General features: G+C 50.4%; 1 protein-coding gene across 4 annotated transcripts; it reads right to left on the bottom strand.

Moving 5' to 3' along the window:
- Positions 1-49: 49 nt before the first annotated feature.
- pde7a (phosphodiesterase 7A) lies at positions 50-19,258 on the bottom strand. Of its 4 annotated transcripts, none has more exons than XM_076050377.1 (13): positions 18,552-19,258; positions 8,907-8,967; positions 7,591-7,623; positions 6,027-6,116; positions 5,073-5,236; positions 4,491-4,554; positions 4,187-4,383; positions 3,962-4,093; positions 3,485-3,576; positions 3,230-3,374; positions 3,021-3,117; positions 2,454-2,534; positions 50-2,099 (listed from the first exon to the last, which is right to left on the bottom strand). In XM_076050377.1, the coding sequence occupies exons 1-13, from the start codon at positions 18,687-18,689 to the stop codon at positions 1,864-1,866; spliced, it is 1,530 nt and encodes a 509-aa protein (XP_075906492.1). In that variant the 5' UTR covers positions 18,690-19,258; the 3' UTR covers positions 50-1,863. The 4 variants fall into 4 exon arrangements, with proteins under 4 accessions (XP_075906492.1, XP_075906493.1, XP_075906494.1 ...); XM_076050378.1 differs by having other exon boundaries at positions 6,027-6,113; XM_076050379.1 differs by lacking the exon at positions 7,591-7,623 and having other exon boundaries at positions 18,552-19,257.
- Between the last annotated feature and the right edge of the window lie 1,454 nt (positions 19,259-20,712).

Below are 20,712 nucleotides of genomic sequence, written 5' to 3'. Positions count from 1 at the left end.
TTTGCTGTCTCTTCACTTAAAAGTTTCAAGTTGAGGTTGAGTAAAAAGATTTTTGTCAACAACGTGTTTTTATTAACAAACTGGAACTGCAACAGGCATGTATCAAAATAGGGGTCAATACAGCAAAGCCTTTACAAAATCTGGCTCGACACTGAAGTCTTCCCGAAAAAATGGCTGTCGCAACAAATTGTAAACAGTTTTTATCAACAGTCTTACAGCACTTAACAGCAAAAATACAAATCAGCTAAAGTAAGAAAAGCACCTGTTATCGTTCAAAAATGTCGAAACCCAAAAACACAAGTTGTGCCACTGTACAGGGTCAAACGTGGACAAAACCAAACATAACAAAAAAAAAATGGAATGTTCAAAAAGTCACTCGACCATTTTTTTTTTTTTCGTACAAAAGGGGGAGAACACAAAAAGGCGGAGTTGTTCGTCACGACGACGACTCAAACCAACAAACGAAAAGGCAAAAAAAGTGGGGGGGGGGGGGTCGGGGGGTCGGACAGTGCATTCAAAGACAAGCACACCATGCACTTGATGGAAACAGGAGCTGGTTTGGTCACTTAGCATAGTTTGTGCATAGTTCTAAGGCATCGTTCGAGCAGTCCTTCCTTCCAAGGTTGCATGTGGCTGAGAGACATCCTGCCCAGAGGGAGACTCTCCTCCTGTTAGAATCCCGGCCGGGTGGGGGGGTGGGGGAACGCAATAGAGAAAAATACACCGGCAAACCTCGCATCCGCATTCGGCCCCTTCTTGCAAAACCCTGAGCGAGTCAAGTTTGCGTGGAACTCCGGGGGTGAGATGCGAGATGTGCGACTTCCGTCCAGCCTGATTCGGGGACGCTTCCTCCCCTCCCCCGTCGAGTCCGTTCAACGCTGGAGAAGTCAGGGGTGGGGAAACATCTTCAGTGGAAAAAAACAGACCTGATTTCATCGCAGGGTCTCGGAAATGGAGCTGCACATCCAACGCCGTCGTTATTTTTAGGAGTGCAAGAACACTTTCCTTTCTTCTTCTTCTTCCTGTCGTAGCACAGGTGGAGTCACTTATGGCATCTGGTGATGTTGGGAGTAGCAGGGTTCCGCTCATGGCTTCGACAGTGGGACGACAGTTCAAAAACGAGTGGGAGTTGTTTTGTTTTTTTCCATTTTCACATCTGCGCTTGGAAAAAGGCAAAACCGTGGAGCCGACGAGATTCACTTTATTCCAGAGGAGGAGAGGAACGACGGACGAGGAGGAGACAGACGCGTAAACAGTCTTCGTAGAGGCAGCAAAGGGACTGGGCTTGTCACATTTTTTTTTTCACTTTTTTTTTTTTTTTTTTTGAACATGAGGAAGGATCTTCAATACAAACGCAACACGGCTTTACTCAAAAGTCTCGAGGGCTCTGAATACTCCAGACGTCTCATTCCGACTCGGATCATTCTTCAAATCTTGTTTTTTTTTTTTTTTTCTTTTTTTCCTTTAAATGGCACTTCAAAATACCAGAAAAAAATATCTTCAGTTTTCGACACGGCTTCCCCCCCATAGGATTCACCAAGATTAAAAATAAAGAGAAAGAGGGAACGAAAGTGGTGTGTTCAGTCGGTTCTGCCGAAAAACTACAGTGGACAAATAAATAAAACGAAGCCGATAAAAAGGGGGTGGGGGGGGGGGGAGAACATATAGACGTAGCCAAAATGAGGTATCTATGTATTGCTCTATGCCAAAAAAAAAGAAGAAGAAATTAAATAAATTAAATAAAAATCAGTGGTTTATCAAGATGGGAGGCAAAAAGCAACGAAACATAAGGTCATGGGGACCAGGAGGGGCCAGAGTGTGTGAGTGTGTGAGTGTGTGTGGAGGCTCCGAGGCAGCCGACAGTCAGGAACCTCTGCTTCCCTGAGGTATATCTTTGGAGCCGCTCCCCGCCGCCTCCTCCGCGTCCGCTCTGGCGCCGCCGGGCTCCGCCTCCTCCGAGACGGAGGTTTGATCCTGCTGCAGGCCGCCCCAGCTGGCCTTGTTCAGCCCCATGTGGCCCAGCATGGTCTGGGAGAGGCGCGTGTCGGAGAAGCGGGCCCACTCGGCGAACAGCGGCTCCACCACGTAAGTCATGAAGCCTGCAGGGTCGATGGGGCAGAGTGTCAGAGTCAGTCAAGGTTTACTGGTTATATTTTCCCAAATTGGGAAAGTGGGAGGTGGCAGAATACATTGAAAGATCCTCAACCGACTTCTCATATTTGGCGAGCCTGAGCCCAGTGTCAGTTGTTTTTCTACCACAGGCTGCAATAAAAAGTGTAAACATCGAGAGGGGAGTTCCTGGGTTGGACCGACCATGTTCCGCTTTCTGGCCTCTCTGCCCTTATGCACGCGTTGTGTGTGTGTTTGTGTGTGTGTGTGTGTGTGTGTGTTTGTGTTTGTGTTCACATTTGCGCACGTGGAAGCATTCGCAGCTGAAAGTACTCGTTTCTTACCCATTTGAATGTTGCCAACCGTGTTGATCTCTCGGTCACAAAGTTGGCTGACTTCAAGTTTGTGCTTCTTCTCTATGTCGCCTGCAGAGATGAATTCGTGCAACAGCTTTTAAAAAAACAAACATGCATTGAGGCCGACTGGACTTTAATGTATTCAGTCAGTGAGCAACGGCGGATTCTGTGACGACAACGGCAAATAGATCTGCGCTCCTTTGATGGAAGCGTTCTGGCGCGGCCACCAAGACGTGAGGGAATTAATGGGATATTCCTCGTATTTGTGAAATTGAAATGCGTTCGGCGATGCCTTTTTCAGCAAACCTTTTGAAAAAAAAGCGGACAATATGTAGAATTTCTATATTCTACCCTCACCAGGAAATAGAATAAACCGTCTTCACAGGTTTTTAGTCAACTGCTGTCGATCAGATGAAGAACTTCAATGTCCAAAATAAAGTTTATCCAATAAAAAAATGCATGTTTTTCTTGGTTTGGGAGGAATCTACTGCATCCCGGGTGCCATCGCCGTCACAAAATCCAGCATCCCCGGATTCAAAGAGAAGGGAGGGAAACCTTGTTGGAAGAACTCCTTGCACACTTTCTCGCTCCAGTGTTTGCTCAGCTCCCAGGGCCTGCAGGGGTTGCAGATGTCTGCGCACTTGAGAGCCATCTGAGGAGAAATAGATAGAAAAAAAAAACCCACACACACACACACACACACACAATTAGAGCGTGTCGTCGACCCGGGAGTTGGGGTCATCGCCACGAAGGAGGCGGCCGACCTGCAGGATGAAGAGGCGGTGGCTGCAGCTGCTCAGGCACAGGTCGTCCCGGTCCAGGTGGGTGCGGAACCTCGACAGGTAGTCGTTCTGTCTGCTGATGTCCGTGGCCAGGATCAAGGAGCCCAGGTCCCTCTCCATGTTCCGGCTGCCGGGGTCAGAGAATAAGTCTTTATCTTAGAAAAAAAACCCACTGACTGGTCTGATGTGATGTGATCTGATGAAGGAAGTTGTGCGTGGTGTCAGTGTCAGGCCGACCTGTCCTCAGCTGGCATGTGGGAGAACAGCCCGGTCTCTCTGAGCAAGCCCACTGCCGACTTCCAGTGGTGGTTTTCCAGAACTGAGGTATTCTGCACACAAAAGGGGGAGGAAACAACATAAATCAATGACAAATCAGCTTTGGATGGGGTTTGACTGCACAACAAGCTGCCAATGGGAGCGTTCCTCGTCAACGGCAGGAACAGAAAACTGGATTTGCTGGTTTTCGGCATGATAAACTGTTTGTCCTACACCATCCAAGTCGCTTCGGAGCTGCGCAACCTTCACAAGCTTTGCCCGAAGTCTGTTTCCATGATTTTATCTCTGACAGACACCAGCTGCGTTTCCATTACCCCTGGAATTGCGCAAAACCTAAATAACGCAATAAAAAAAACTTCCCAACTATGGCTGAAAGGTTTGGTACAGGGTCACATGACCAGCGGCCGACCGGACATTACACTGGTAACATGCGTTTACCTTATAGAGTGTAGCTAAATAGTGGTTAGTCTTGATGAGGAAAGGCTGGTTGACCCCGGGATGGTCCAGGTCGTGCGTGCCGGCCGCCAGGAGCCCCAGCAGAAGGTCGCAGGAGGTCAGCGACTTGGCGAGCTGCGCGACAAACCACAACAAAAAGATGACGACGACGACGACGACGGCTAAGCGACCTCCCTGAAAACCAGAAAGCGGTTTTGCCCGCCTCACCTTGGGCTCCCTCATGAAGCAGTACATGGCCTGCGTGACGTCGGCGGCGTGCACGGCGTTGTGGTAGGGGTTGTCGCTGTGGTAGTCCTCCTGCACCATGACCAGGAACCTCCAGAGTTTGACCCGGTCCAGCTGAAAGAGCTCCACCAGGCCGTACTGGTTGAGCAGGTGGAAGGTCAGGCTGATCAGGCTGTTCCCTGAGGGAGACAGCAGAGAGGGGGAGAGTTCACCACCGCGTCGGTGTCTCTCCAACAGGTGGCACCGTTGGCAAAGCGGTGGATCGGCGCTGCTTCCAGAGACTCACCATTTGTCAGCCTGTCGAAGAGGAAAATGTCGAAGTTCCAGTTTCCCACTTTTTCCAGCATGCACTGCGAGAAACAGATGAAAATAAAAAAGGGGGTTAGGAATTTCGGAATCGCAGGTCAGACGGACTGTTGAATATCTATTTGGTGTCTTGATAAACGCTGGGGGAAAAAAAGACCCTACAAGGCATTGGTTGCACCCTGAACCACCTACAACACTGCAGTGGATAAGCACAGTGAATGACATTCACGGATGGAAAAGATGACCTTCTCCCTCAGCCTTCAGGAAGGCAGATTCAGTTATTACTTTGTTGGTTTTGATTTCTTGACATTAACTTTTTATTTAAATTTTAATCAGTTTTTTTAAGTTATCATGAACATGATCGAAATAAAGATATCCATCAATCAATCAATCACTCAATCAATCAAATCTCCACAGACACATGCATTTTAAATCGTATCTCTGAATAAAAAATAAAAAGGGACGTTTAAAGCGGAGCAAATTGTAGGTTGTTTTTTTTTGGTCATTCATCAGCTGGGAGAGTGTGTGTCTGTGCATGTGTGTGTGTGTGTGTGTGTCTTACTCTGGCCTGTCCAGTGTAGTCCTCATCGAGGATGTGCAGCGGGATCTGCTGGGGGATTCCTCGCAGCAGGCGCGACGAGTGCAGGTACCTCTGGAAGCTGAGCAGCCGGTGGACCCTCCTCTCCGGCGCCGACCTCCCCGCAGCCGAGCCGCAGCCCAGACGCGCTGCACGCACGCACGCACACACACACACAAGCAGAGATTCCCCCCCGGTCAAACAATGACTTTTAATTTGAATTACACTCACTTCACAGCTTCTGTTGGGTGGGGGGGCGACGGCAACGAGCGAGATACACAAACAGTGCGTGGCTGCTGACACAGCCGCCCACTCGTAAGCCTCCCGTCTGGGATCGCGGGGCAGACATGCTGTGTCAGTGGTCTCGGCCCGCCGTGTCTGAGTCGGCCGCGACCCGGAAGCACGGCGCCGTGTCAGGGATTACTCCCGGGTTAAAAAGTCAACGCTCCCACTGGCACCACTTCGTTGAAAGCTCACTCGAGCAAAATGTTCTCATTCTCACGTTCTCTCTCTCGCGCTCTCTCTCTCTCTCTCTCTCTCTCTCTCTCTCGTGTCACGCTACGTTGCGTGGAATGGCCCCTTTGTGATGTCACAAAGTGCTCCGATGCCGCAGCAACACCTGGATGGTAAGCGGAAGGCACAACTCGACATCGACGCTAAAAACCGAGAGTTAATGGAAAAGGATGCAAACACAGGGGAGAAAACGTGCTAATTTAACTTTATTGAGCTCAATGGACACCTTACAATGCTACGCTCCAGTTGTAAAAAAAACAAAACGGTGACGCACAAACAAAGTTGATTGCACAACGGCGGACGCCAACCAGACACTCCTCGATCTTTATCATGCAAAATCAAGCCCGGCCAGACAACAAGTGCCGCACTTGGGTTGTATTTTCTTTGCTAATGGTTTTCCCCCTCAAGGCGACAGTTCATACTCACTGTGGAGAGTTCGGAAGTCGATGCACAGGTACGGGTGGGAGTTCCTTCGTTCCGGTTCAAATCCAACCTGACTTCTTACTCTCACATCTCCTGGAAGAAATTAACACTTATTTCCTCAAGTTTTATGACGCTTCGGGGGGGATGGGGGGGGAAGGACGGAAGGCGGCGATGCAAATTTTGATCAATGCTGGGTTTCATTTTCCCCCAGTGCAAGAAGGATGGGCTTCACCACAGAGGAAGCAAAACACTTTCACTTTAACTAATGAATTTCATCTTTATCTTGGTGCCCTGCTGCACTCGGACAGCATTTTTTTCTATTTATTTTTTCACTTTGGTTTTTCTCAAAAGAGAACCGGTTTTCTGGCAGCATTCTGAGATGAGAGAGAATTCACAACTCCTCTGTTGCTCTCACTTTACTTAATTGCTATTTTTGCCCGTGTTATTTCTGTCTCTGGTGTTACTGGACGTTTTTTTTTCCTTCCCCCTCATGTTTTGATACCACTCCTTTTTGATATCTCCTCCTAAATATTTCAGATGTTTTAAGTCAGCTTGTTTTTGAAACTCCTCGACAAATGAATTTTTGATGACCTCTCGATTTGAGCAACATGTAAAAAATCATGTGAGCCGTAGTTGTTGGACATGAACGAAATAATTCATTTGTTATTTGGTGTTCTTCCTCATCACACAGGGATAATTCAACGCTTCTTAGTGTAACTCAGAATGTGGACCGAAAGCCAAACCTTAATGTCTTAGCTTTTCATTAAAAAATAATGATTATTTTAAGGCAGGGCAGCCAAACTCCTTTAGCTATCAAACAGGGTGAAGCCCATGATTCTATTAGAGGTCCCATACTGTGCAATGTGCATCTCACTCGAAACTGCTTTTGCTCAGTAGCACCGCTAGCTCTCCAAGGTCAGTGGCAACACCCACTGCAAGGTGTTCGCTCTGAGACGGAGCTAAATTTGCAGCTTCTTCAATTTTTTTATTTTTATTTATAACTTTATTTACAAGGTGTTTTTTTTTTTTTGACGGTCAAAAAATCCAATCATGTAAAACATGGGACCTTTAATCAAGCACAACAGAAGAAGCCATAAAAGAGAATACAGCTTTGCTCTGACCCTACATGTAGGTACAGTCACACACTCTGGTGACACCAAATTTTAAAGACAAACAAATCACTCCAACACCTGGGCATGCAACGCCGTGTCGGTTACAAGTCTGCCTTTGTTTGTGCTCAGCCACTGGCAGTGACCGACAGTCTGCGTGCGACTGTTTACAGACAGGCAGAGGAACAGGAAGCGGGTCCAGTCACGGACTGGCTGGACGGCTGGCAGCCTGTTGCGGGTGCAGCGGTGAGGTGACAGGAAGTAGCTGTGACACTGGTGCAGCGGCGGGGTGGGGGGTGGGGGGTGGGGGTGCGACAGCGGTGCGGAAAGTGAGCGAACCTGGGCATGATTGTCAAGAAAGTAGTGCACGGCAACCCCCGGTGTGGTGGTGTCGCGGGTGCGAAGTGGTGGGGTGAGGGTTTCATTCAAAGCAGCCCCTCTACCGTGAAGTCACTTACTTGACAGCAGCTGTTTGAATACTACACAAGCTCCTATCAGGGTGTGAGAAACTCCACGTTACAACTCCACTCCAGCGTTTTTTGTTCGTCGGAAAATAAATGGAAAGAGGGGCGCCTCAAGTGTAGCACATGGATGTGTGTGTGTGTCCGTGAGTACGTCTTTGTATGTGCATGCGTGCGTGTCTGTGTGTGTGTGTGTGTGTGTGTGTGTGTGCGTACTCATACGATTAGTGCATTTTGTGAGTCACAGGGTCCATGTTTCCCCCCCGCGGTGCATTAGCGGCGGTGCCGCCGGGCGGGATGTAGGTCACGTCATTATAACCGGTGCGGCGAAAAAGGGCTCAGAGCCCTGCTATTTGAAAGCGCATCAGCATTAACGGGGCCGGCCCCGACGCCGAGCGGCGGACCGCATTAGCGCGCCTCCGCCGGCGCTCCATCTGAGCTCAAATCTGAGCGCCCAGATGTTTCACGGCGCTGACGCTGCGCCACTCCCAGCCGGGTAAAATGATTTAAAAAAAAAAAAAAGAAGAGAGAGAGGAAGAGGGAGAGAGACAAAGCTCCTTCAGTCGGCTCAGTAAATCTAACGTGACTGGGCGCACGTGACGCCACGGCAGCGGCTGTTAAGCCAGCCGCAGCGGAGCAGGAGTGCGGCGACGCGGCTGGCGCGACTGCAGCCAACGTGACTTTGATATTTAGAAAATATCAAAGTTCCGCCGAGAGGGTCATATTTGGCTGCGTCCTCTGTTTTCGGCGCATCCCAGAGCCCCAGAAAGACGGATGTCCGGAGCCTCCCAGGGCCTCTTAATTGCAGCCCTCATCCCCGATCACCTTATTGATTAGGCGGCCGGCCGGGGAGTTGATCTGGCCCCGGCTTCCTGGATGCATCTGAATCCATTTGCGTGGCAGAGCTCGGAGCAGCCAGAGAGGAGCACCGTCCTCTCATCCATTTTCTGATCCGCTTATGCTGTTAGGGGTCGCCGAGGGCAACGGGGGGGGGGTGCGTAAACACACGAAAAACACGCCGGCAGCACCGATGGGGCAGCGGCCAAAAACTCGTCGTCGGTTTGGAGTCGACCCCTGACGACGAAAAAGGGGAGCGGCTGGAGCGTCCGTGCGACTTGCGCTAATCTCCACTTCCTGCTCCACATTTCTCATCTTGTTAAGCCTCCCCGCGTGTAAACAGACGCGGGGGGTTGGGGAAGGGCTCGGACCAACGCTTGGAAAATACTTTTGTGTGTGTGTGTGTGTGTTTGTGTTTGTGTTTGTGGATGCAGAAAACGTGCGCCGGCGCATGCACCGAGAGAGGAAATACTTACCTAGCATGCGGATGTAGAGCGCCGTCTGGTCGGAGCTGTCGTAAGAGATGGCCCCACGTCTCTGGCGGAGGAGAGAGAAGACATGCCGTCAACGCTGCGTATTTCACATTTTTATGATTCTACTGAAGGAACGACGGTGCGTCAATGCAGCAATGTGAACACAAAAGAAAGAAAAGAGAAGACCTCCAAAACGAGGGCTGTTGACAATTAATCGATGAAATGAAATTAGTTGCAGTTAATTGAACTTTTTTTTCCGTGTAGTGGCAGGAAAGAGAGAGCAATTGACCTGTAAATACTGCGATGGTCATAACATACCTAGAACAAGTTACTTTTATACAACTTATTAAAAAAGAAAGTTGAAATGTGATCCATTATAAGTCAGGTTCAAGTCAAAGGATAAATGTTGAGGCTGTTTTTACTGTTCTCTAATGTTAAACTGGGTCACATTGGACCCTCAACATTATTCAAGGATTAAACAATGTCTTCCTTGCACATTTTTCATTGTGAAATTTAGGTGGTTCTCAGCAGAAATGGCCACTGATTAATTAATCATTAATCGATCGATAAGGTCAATCAACTAACGATTACTGAATTAAACGATCATTTGCATCCCTACTCAAAACGTACTGAAAAAGCAGCTTTGCTTTGGTTCCTCCAGGCGCTCAGGGTTGGGTGGGCGAGTCGCGCCCGTTGCTAATCTGCTCTGTGCACGAGTGTGTGTGTTTCCGTGTCGGGACGGTTGTGTGTAAACTGTCACAGTGATAAACATGTTCCAGCTCCATATCGGCCCAATAAGGCTCGTATAACGCTGTTATCAGTCATGTGACAAGCACACGTGCTATGTGAACACACACACACACACACACAAACAAGCGCACGCCCTTTCACACAAATAGAAATCTTTTTTTTTTTTTTTCTGCTATTATTTGACTTTGAAACTCTGCCAGCAGAGTAAAGTTTAAAGGGTAAGAAAAGATTTCCTCATCTGACGTCAATGTTAAAGTGCAATTTGAATGTATTTGAATGTGGATTTGAATTTGCGGTTTGTCAAACCACCAAAGCCTGTGCAAAAAAAAACCAAAAACCAGAATGACAACTTTTCTTTCTCGCGACAGCGTCTGAATTACGAATGTTTGCAAAGCCTTTCAAACACGAGAAAAAAAAATAATAATAATCCCGAGCACTTCTAACGTTCGAAACGGCGAAAACACCAAGAGAGGCGAGCGCAGCCCCTCGTCAGAGCTCCAGAGTGCAGCAAAAAGACCCTGGCGAGATGCGATTCAATCAAGCGGCTTCACGCCGAACTTTCACTGGTCCCTCAACACAAACAGAGTCTTTCATCGCCGCTGTTGTCGTTTCAAGCGCGGGCTCATTGCACGGAACAATGAGCGCGCGCAGACGGGTTGATGACATCATTGTCCTCTGTGTTTACACGGCTGCGCCGACGCCGGCGTTCGGCCAGGCATCCAGGCTTTTTTTCCCTCAATGGATCGGGAACTCTGTGCCGCAGGTAGGCCGGCGGCACACGCGTTGGGCATTGATGACAGCAGGCATGTCGTAAGACTCAATCAAAAGCACCTCGTTTGATTCCTATCTTGCTTTGTTTTCACGTCGGAGGCTGCCGTGCTTCCCTTGGACAGGAGGCAGCTGCTGCAGCAGGAAGAGATAAGAGCGCAAGACTGTCGGCGCTGCATATTCGCCATTTCTGGCAGACAGCTGCCGCAGGATGCGCCCACCGAGGTGACTGACTCGTCTTGGATTACACAGCCCCCCCACCGACCTGAAGGACCCCGACTGACCAGCTGCTTCAACGGCTAGAAAGCCAAGATCTCACCGCATTTAGTGGAAATCTTCACCAAACATTTCCTTCGCAGAAAAACTGCGCAAAGCCGAGATATCGCGATAAAAAAAAAACCCCGGTAATGGAAACACTTTAACGTATAGACTTAAATATCACAATCACAATGGTTTTTTTCCAGGGCTATCGATACGGTGGTATCTGGCAAAAGTGTCGTGGAAACACATTTTTCGCATTCACACGTCACCGGACGTGACGCACCGGGTCACGAGACCAGTTTCACTTCAACCATTCCCGACGGCAAAAAAACAGCCACCCAAACCGCAGACAAGCCGACGCGGTATTTTTGCACAAGTCTACCTCCAGCCCGAGCAGGCCTGAGGGCTTCCTACTCTCCAGCCGCAAGCGCCAAAACCCCACACCGAAAACACCACTTTGGCGCAGGCAAAACGCTCATGACCTCAAACCGTTTCGGAAATATTGTCCGTCTTCCTGGCAAACAAAGGGAGCGCGGCGGCACCGGCTCTCCTCTGAGCCTCCAGGCCGCCGCCGCCGCCAAACGCCGCCGACGTAAAGCTAATATTTTACTGGCAGGCAAACAAGCTTGACTCAGGGCGGGTAAATCTGCGGAGCTGCATTATAGTGTCAACAGGGCCTCCGTGTTTACACACAGAACCGGTGGTTAGTGTGTGAATATTATAGATTGTCTGTATTGTGCAGCATGTGCGTGCACGTGCGTGTGTGTGTGTTGGCCTGGTATCGGCGGCGGAGCGCTGGGAATGGAAGGAGGAGCAGGAGTGTCAAACCTTACCCAAACAAACCTTTTGGTCAGCACACACACACACACACACACACACACACACACACACACACACACACACACACACACACACACACACACACACACACACACACACACACACACAAGCCAACGCTTGGCACCAAGGCGGACGTTGGCATGTGCTCCGATGTGAACTGGCGAGAGGGAGGCGCGACGCACAATCCTCATGAAACGGCACGCAGGTCGGAGGGGAACTTGAACAACCAACCGGTTCGTCATCGTCGTCACGTGCCTCTGACGCATCGGGGACATCGGCTTTTTTCTTTTTCCGAATGTTTACAATCAGCAGAAAGCCTATTATAGGAAAGGACAATGGAAACGCCGACGTCCGATCGCTTGCACGTGCCGCGGCCCAGTTAGCAACTCAGACTGCATGTGTGTGTGTGTGTGTGTTTGTGTGTGTCTGTGTGTGTGTGTGTGTGTGTGAGAGAGAGAGAGAACGAGAAAGTCAGTTACTCATTCACGATATGAGTAGTTGACTGGCGACCAAACTCAATATTTTCCTCACGGGAGGCCTTTAATGGCATTAACGGAGACAAACAATGTTTACCCCTGAGCGTTATTTGATTTGCCGCGTTAAAGGACCGTAAACGTCATTCCTGCACCGGGGTCGCACCTCACGTGCACTCGCTGCCATTCAACCGGGACATTGTGATTCCTCTACAAACAGCAGGAGGCGGAGTACCGACAAATCCGCCGTGATGGTGCATGACAAAAAAAAAGAATATGTATACATACATGTATACATATGTGTATATACCACATATATATATATATATATATATATATATATATATATATATATATATATATATATATATATATATATATATATATATATATATATATATATGGGTATGAGGATGTGCAGAAAGTCTGAGGAGTTAAAGTAAGAACGGTTAAGTAAGAGTGTGAAACCGTCACAGAGCTGCGGTTGCTTTTCAAAACCATCACATCCGCGATTGCAACACAGACCTGCAGGGGATGAGCGGAGAAGACAGTGGCGCACTTTGTTTTCACTTTCACATCCACGGGGTGAAGTCAGACTGCGGCTACGTGCATTTTTAGAGCTCGGACTGGGAAACTCGACAGGCTTTTTGTCTCAGTGGGGGAGTTAAATTACGCTGTGAAATTTGGCGAAATTTCCCAAGCGCCTGCTGCTGCTGCTGCTGCTGCTGCTGCTGCTTCCCCTGATATCCGTGCAACAGCACAGCCTTTTCTTTCAAGGCTTGATCGTCGAGCATTCAACCAATCAAATCTTGTGGTTGAACAAACTAGCTGCGTTTCCATGACAGTTTTTAGCAAAATGAAAGCGATATTTCTAAAATTCCGACAAAGTACGATAGCGATTTGCAAATGTTTCCATTGAGTGGTTCGAAGCGCATAAGCCGTAATTCTCGCAATATCTCGTCCCGTGAAATTTTACGAGCTTTCTCGTAAAATTTGCTTGTTCTCAATAATGGTCATTTTTTTCTTTGATTACTTGGAAAAAAATATTCCGTCCAAACATTTTCACTTGAATTGAACTGGTCACGTGACCCCGTACGTCACGTCTAGTGACGTGTAAATGTGGAAAAACACTTTTGCGATATAACTCCATATCGACTGTCTGGAAAACCAACTCAAAGTTTCAAAGTTCAAGTTTTCAAAGTTCAGGTGTTTCCCATGACCAATTTTTAGATATTTCCGTTTTGCGCAATCCAAGGGGTCATGGAAACGCAGCTAGTGACACGCTCAACTTCCTGGTAATCGCAGAGCATTTTTCAAATGCAGTCTCATCAAACCAGGATGATCAGTCGAGAAACTCCAATTACGACATAAAAATGCCTTCTGACCCACATGCAAATTCAAAAAAAAGAAGAAAAAAAAAGATTGTTGCTAGCTCCGTCTAAGTCAGTTTCGCTTGGAGTTTTCTGCAGGCGGCAACAGTCGGCTCATTGTGGCCCCTGCGATTCCACGTGAACCCGTTTGCAAACAGCTCTGTTCGTGATCTGGGCTTAGCCTCCGCCGCCCCGGGGGTCAGCAGCTGGGGGCACTTGGTATTTCAGAGGTCAGAAGTAGGGGGGGGGGGGGGAGTAGGAGGGGGGGGGGGGGGGGCGGCCCATGATGTCAAAACTTTCATCTGGGTGAGGTTTACCCTGCCGGGAGGGGGGGGGGATTTAATGCTCGTCATCCCCCCCGACTCCCACAGCTAAGCAGACGCTAACGACGTCACCAAAGGCTCCGAGACGTGAACTCGAGTGACCTCTCCGGAATCCGGCGAAATTGGGCCAGCCGAGGCGCGCTGAATAACTCCTCCGGGGGTGGGGGGGGGCCTTATCGCCACTCAAAGTGAGTGTATTACGCATGTTGAAATGGAAAAAAACAAACAAAACAAACAACGCAACAAAAGAAACTCGCCGAGGTCTCACAGATGCAAATTCCGAAAAGGCCCAGCGGCTTTCACAAACACGCTCATCTTAGCGTTGAGATGGAGCCGATACCGCGGGCGGGCTGGCGGGCTGGCGGGCGCCATGTGAACGGCGTTCAGCCGTCCGGTTGCAGCTCTCGCACTTCCTCCTTTCAGCTACTGGAAACCTACTCCCAGTATTACTTATTTCACTGCTGGGTTTTTAACTGAGCGCAGAGACAGTGAGTCAGCTGAGAGGGGGCAAAAAGGGGAACCCACCAGTATCGGTACACACACACACACACACACGTATAAATATATACATACATATATATATATGTAAACATATACAGTGGCATATGGGGAAACAAAGCACCAAATACACACACGAGCTGCTGCGTAAAAATTCCTGAGATAAAAGCGGCACGATTTTTTTTTTTTTTCATAAACTGAAAGCTTCCTTCTGAGTTATGACCTCTCGCGGCGCTCCGGCTGTGTGGGACGCTCGCATTCCAGTGAGCGAGTGTTAGGCCATAAACGCCGACAGGTTTTGGACTGAGCCGAGCTGAGCGTGCGTGCGTGCGTGCACGCTGTACACAAGTGGTTTATGGGAACGCTGCTGTCCACTCTGACACACTCCAGCTGTGGCGGCTTTGCGAGAGGGAGGGTGAGAGGGGGTGGATGGGGGTGGGGGTGGCTTGGCCCTGCCGAAAGAGAGGAAAAAAAAAAAAAGCAAAAGCGGCACACTTGACAAGTCGTAAAACTCCAATCGAGGCCGTCCGCTCGATGAATCATTAATCTCTTGGCGGCTTCGTGCTCTCAACGCGGCGGGAACGCGATTCCGCTGGGTGTTCGTTTTTTTTCTTTTTTTTTCGCACGCTGTCGACCCCCTCGCGCAGGAATTCCTTTCATGCCGCGGCGCCGCCGTCCCAAATGCCCCCCCCCCACCACCACCACCACTGACCGCAGCGACCGCGGACGACCGTTTAGCCGTTTCAGTTTAGTAATTCTCACTTCCTGACACAGTGGGGGGAGTTAATCTCACATGTCCGTATGAGTATCGTAAATATAATTAGTATCCAGCCGGGTGGGGTGGGGGGGGTGGGGGGTTGATGTGTAGAAAACACAGTCTCACGGCCCAACGCGTCCGACACTGCGGGACGAAAACAGAGAGGTCACGTGATACTGGGATGAGGTGGGGGGGGGGGGGGGGCGAGCTAGCAAGCAGGGGCGAGAGAGAGCCGCTGTTTATGTTTAAATGAAGAGGGGACGTCGGACAGGGGGTGGGGCGGGGGGATGGGCATCGAGCCGGGTTTATTTATTTACTAAATAACCACATCCTCTGCCGACAACAAACACTGCCATTCATGCACGCTGCCGGCCGGCCAGCCAGCCAGCCAGCGGGCCCGGGCCCGGACCCCCCCCCCCCCCCCCCCGGCCTTCGGCAGAGAGAGAGTTAAAGGCCTCGGCGAGGAGGCGGTGGTTGTGAAACAAGCAGACGCCGAGTCTGAGCGGCTCCTTCAGCATTCTTACCACATCCTGAAACTACGTCAATCCGATAGCGGGTGTGAAAAAAAGAAGAAGAGAGCGAGAGAGAGAGAGAGAGAGAGCGAGAGAGAGAGAGACAGAGACAGAGAGAGAGAGCGCGAGAAAGAGAAAGAAAGAGAAAGAGAGAGAGAGAGAGAGAGAGAGAGAGCGAGCCTTATCGGCACAGTTAAAATCAACATACACGACTCGCTCAGAATGAAGCGCCTCTTATCTCGCGGCCCGCAAAAACAACCCGCAGTGTCGACGACGAGGCAGCCGCTCCACCTCCCACCCTCACTGGGGGGGAGGGGGGGGGGGTATCATCATCATCATCATCTGGGGGGTTATGACAAACCAGGCCGCTGGGCGGGTCAAAGGTCACCCCCCGCCAACCTCCCCAGGCCGGCTATTCTGCCATTATCGGCGAGAACAATGCGAGCACTCAGGGCTGCCTGGTCAATACTCGGCATCTGTGTATCGACTCCCCGCCGTATCTGCCGGTGTTTGCGTGTCGGGAGCCTCATCAGCGCCACAAGACGTGGACTCTGGCCGCGCTTGTGAACGCGGCGGCCGAGTTCACCGCGGACGTAAACGCTCGCACGTGTCGGGGGAGTTCAAATGGGAATCACATGAGGCCATGAGCTGCTGCTGCTGCTGCTGCTGCTGCTGCTGCTGCTGGTTTCTCGTCCTGGAGCGTCGCCGGCCTCCGACGTCAGCTCGCTTCTCGGCCGGCGCGCCACAACGGACAACCGGGCCCATTGACTCGGACGGGTGTTTCTCGACGCCTCCTCAGCGGCATATTTACACCCATCGCCGGCATTCCGCGACCCGACACGTTCGCCCGCGACTCCAGTCGCGTGTTTTCTCTCGTTCACTGTTTACAAGAGGAAATGTCTTTATCTGCCTGTGTGTGGGGGGGGGGAAGCAGGAGGAGGCGGGGGAGGGGCGGGCGCCTCGAGGAGACAGGGAGGGAGGGAGGGGGGAGGTCGGCCCCTTCGAGCGATCGGAAGAAGATAGCCGGAGAAAGAAGAGAGAGCGAGAGACTCGGGGGGCCATCTGCGAGTCTGGCCAGAGGCCAAACCGCTGCCCACAGAGCCCCGGCGAATGCCTAAGTGGCTTTTTTGCTGCAGCGGTGCAGTGCAGCGCGGCACCCCGCAAAACAACAGGCTGGCGGAACCGCGCGCGGAAAAAAGGACAAGTGCAAAACCCATCACGTTTGCAAAATAGAGGCCCGAGAAACGCAACGTTTGTGCGAGCGGCGACGTGAGCGGCGTGTGTTTGCACGGCTCGCCACCGGTGTCGGGGCACGTCGCGCTCGTGTGTGTGTGTGTGTGTGTGTGTGTGTGTGTGTGTGTGTGTGTGTGTGTGTGTGTGCGTGTGTCAGGGCCTGCGAGATTCGACAGCCTCTCCACGAGCATGAAGTGACGACGCCGGCGAGCGGGACGAAAAACGCATCTTGCACTTGTTGATTGGGAATAACAAACTCTTGAAAGATCTTCTGCGCTACCCGCCTTCCCTACTAGTGTTTGAGTGCAGAGGCCAAAACACTACCCCCACACTACCCCCACCCCCCCCCCACCTCCCGCTAAGGATTTGGGACCTCTCCAGTGATCCCTCTTTGGCCTAAAATCCAAGGACCACAGTTGCACAAGGATTCCTGTTTGCTAAATCTCTTCCGACACAGCAAGAAGTGGCCGTGGGAAAATTTCGGTTAAAAAAAACAAAACAGCTCATCTCAACATCTCAAATGGATGCAAAGACTAAAGTGTCAGACGTGTCAGACGTGCAGCAACAACACTTGTAAACCACCCACTGATAGAGAAAAAAAAAAAAAAAAGCAAAGCGAAGGACGAACAACACTGAGGGCCTTTGACAGCCGCAGCTTTGCATTATGGGGGAAAACGGCCTGCGATGGCGTGATGGGTTCAAACTGGACACACATGGGTGGTTAAGTGGAGCAGCGTCTTGTTCGGAGCACTAATGGACAGACCCATCGGTGGGGGTGGAGGAGGCTCACAGAGTTAAGACTGCGACCTGATACTAACACGCTGGGGGGGGTTTCTGATCACGTGCAGTGAGCGGGACCTCCGAGGAGACGGAGGAAATGGTGCAAATCGTTTATGCAAACCTACCGGAGCAAAGAGAGAAGTCTCTACTTTTATTTCCGAGTGTGAGGGGGGACAAGAGTTCACGGACTCATGACTTTGTGCGAGAACTTGAGGGCAGTTTGTTTGACAACGTCGCTGCAAAAAAAAAAAAAAAAAACGGGGGCCGTGCTTCATCGCACGCGCAAGCTTCTGGTTGAGGTTAATCCGCCGCTAGGTTAATGCATTAAAAGCATTGCGATGCATTTCATGCGAGAGTGCAAAAGAGTCGAGCGACGCGTTGACGACCCCCCCACCCCCACACGACCACAACACACCACAGATGTTGTTGAGGTGCATTTTCAAGAATCGACGCCGTGAGAAAGCAGGAAATTGGACTGGGACACGGTTGATGTTGTTTTTAATTTGTTTAGTTTTTTTTTTGCACGAGCGACGCGCTGGAGGGGCATGTTGTCTCCGACACAAGGATTTAGGTGGAAAAGTTCAAACAGGCCCTCTCTCTCTCTATCTATCTATCTCCCACTCAGTGGTGGTTTGAGTGTAACCCAGTACGGCCTTTATCTGGGGGAAACATGCACCAATGCAAAGCGGTCAGGAGATGGGTTTAAAGTTTGTCAAAGATAAGAAAGCGCTGGTGTGCATGCAACGACCTGCAAAGACCTGCAAACGACCTGCAACAGTTATCAATGTTTGAGCTGAAACTGAGCAAAATCACATCCATTTAACAGCAAGGAATAAAGACATCATCCACACTCACTGCGCGTGTGTGTGTGTGTGTGTGTGTGTGTGTGTGTGTGTGTGTGTGAGGGCCTAGATACCTAACAACCACCTGAGAGATTCCAGTGGATTCCAAATTAGTTGTTTGAAGGGGGGGGGGGAAACCCAGCTTTAACTGCAGCAGGGGCCTGTGCAAAAGCATTAAAAAAAAAAAAAAAAAAAAAAAAAAAATACAACATGTGTAGGATGGCATTTTGAGGTTATTTACCTGTGACAGCTGTCTCGGATCTGGAGCCCCGAAGAGGGAAGAGCTGGAGCTGAAACTAATGGCTCCCCTTCGGCTAAGGACATGCTTAGGAACCGGCCTGTCAAGAGGCAAAACCGGCAGCTGATAACATACTTCCATTGAACAGTCGGGGCTGAAACCGGATCAAAAGTATTAAATAAAAAGAAAAAAAAGAAAAAAAAAAAGAAAAGAATATTCACTGATAGAGGCCGAAAAATGCAAAATGTTAAAACAGATGGCTTTCAGGAAGAAGAAAAAATACACCAAGCCGAGAGTAGAAAAAAAAAATTATTTCAGTCTAGTGAAAGCTGTCTGCAGTCGAGATGGAAAGTGTTTGTGTTCATCACGGGCGACTTCAAACTTGTCCGATCCTCCTTCATTGATGCTGCGTCTCGTCTACCTCCACCGTTTAACCTCCTTCGGCGTCATTCTGCGGGGGGAAACGATCATGCTGCTGCTGCTGCCGCCGCCGCTGCTGCTGCTGGTGGTGCTGCTGCTGCTGCTGCTGCTGCCGCTGCCGCTACCGCGTTCGCTTCTCTCCTTCTCATTTTAGTCGAATCCAGGCCCACGGACGACGAGACCTTCTTGCCGTTTTCTGGTGCTCCGTCAAAACGCTTCCTCATTTTCTTCTTCTTCTTCTTCTTCTTCTTCTCCTCCTCCTCTCCCCCCCACCACTACCACTACCACCACCGCCGCCACCACCTCCTCGCTTCAAAACAGAAACGAGCGTCCCCTCATTTGCGCGTCGTGGCGTCCGCGGGTCCGCATATCACAAAATGAAGCGACCTCCCCTCTCCTCCCCTCCCCTCCCGCACCCCCCGGATGAAAACAAAAGGCACGGCCGCTTCCGACCAATCTCCTCCGCCGCCTCCTCCCCCCCACCGCCCCGAACAATCAACACAAACTGGCATCCAGCGGGGTCGTGCGTGTCGTGCGCGGCGCCGGCGGTGAGGCTCCAGGATGTGAAGAAGAACCGCGGGCTCACTCACGCTTCGCACGCCGGCCCCTTTCCGTCTCTCTCCCGGGGCTGCATGGTTGGAAGGAACGGTCGTCTGGTTCACCGCTGGGCCAGCGGAGCGGAGTGAAGCACCACCACCGAAGAAGAGTGTGTGCGCTGCTTTAGAAGAGGGGGGACCCCGGCGCTGCTCGTCTCATTCACCGCGGTTCCGGTCGGCGCGTGCGAAACGTCAATACGACAACGCTTCCGAGCCGAGCCGAGCTGCTCACTCCACCCAGTGTGTGTGTGTGTCTGTGTGTGTGTGTGTGTGTGTGTGTGTGTGTTCGTTTATCTCCCTAAAACTAGTCCTTCCAAACACCGCACTAAACATTAGCCCCACCGTATGGTTTGAAAACACACACACACACACACACACACACACACACACACACACACTAGTGATGGGTCGTTCGCGAACGAACCGGATCTTTGGAATGAAAAAGAGAGCCGGCTTCAGATTGGATGGGAGCCATTTTTTGGGGGGTGGGGGTGATTGTGTTTGTTGTTGTTGTTTTGCAAATGCTGCACTTAGCCTTTTTTATGCCTTTTGCTATTTATTTATTTTTTGGTTTTGTTGTGACGTTTTGTTGATGTTGTTCTTTCATTTGTACATAGTTGCATTGGGGTGGGTGTTTATTTTGGTGATTTACATTTATATTTATACTTTTTTTTAGAGCACTGTGCTCCATGCTGAGTGTATTAAACACACACACACACACACATTTAAAATTGTCATGAATAGTAATTTATTTTAGCTAATCATTTGGTCATAGAATAATATAATCAAAAAGAAACCAAGACAAAAGAGCCGGCTCTTTTTAGTGAGCCGAGCCAAAAGAACTAGTTCTCTGAAAAGGGCCGGAATTCCCATCACGACACCACCTGCCAGAGATGGTGCTGTTGTTGGAGCGAGAGAATGGAACGCCCCCTGTCTCACCACGACCAATGGCGTCGAGGCTTCGCCTGTAAAACCGACGCCGATTGCGCAAGCGCACCTGCACTGGATGAGCCCTGCTCCCCGATTGGTCTAGCGGGCACAGGGGCGATCCCTGAGCCCGAGATGAACAGTCGCTTTTTTTGCAGGCAGCGGCGGCGGTGTGGACTTTCTCAAGGGTATTCCTCCACAACGGGGCTTGCCCTGCAGCG

The sequence above is a fragment of the Nelusetta ayraudi genome, unplaced genomic scaffold (assembly GCF_046127955.1).
Source record: "Nelusetta ayraudi isolate G7.1 ecotype Tasmania unplaced genomic scaffold, CSIRO-AGI_Nayr_v1 ptg000127l, whole genome shotgun sequence".
Taxonomy (NCBI): domain Eukaryota; kingdom Metazoa; phylum Chordata; class Actinopteri; order Tetraodontiformes; family Monacanthidae; genus Nelusetta; species Nelusetta ayraudi.
Note: the sequence above shows the minus strand (reverse complement) of the source record. Positions and strands in the feature narration are given on the sequence as shown.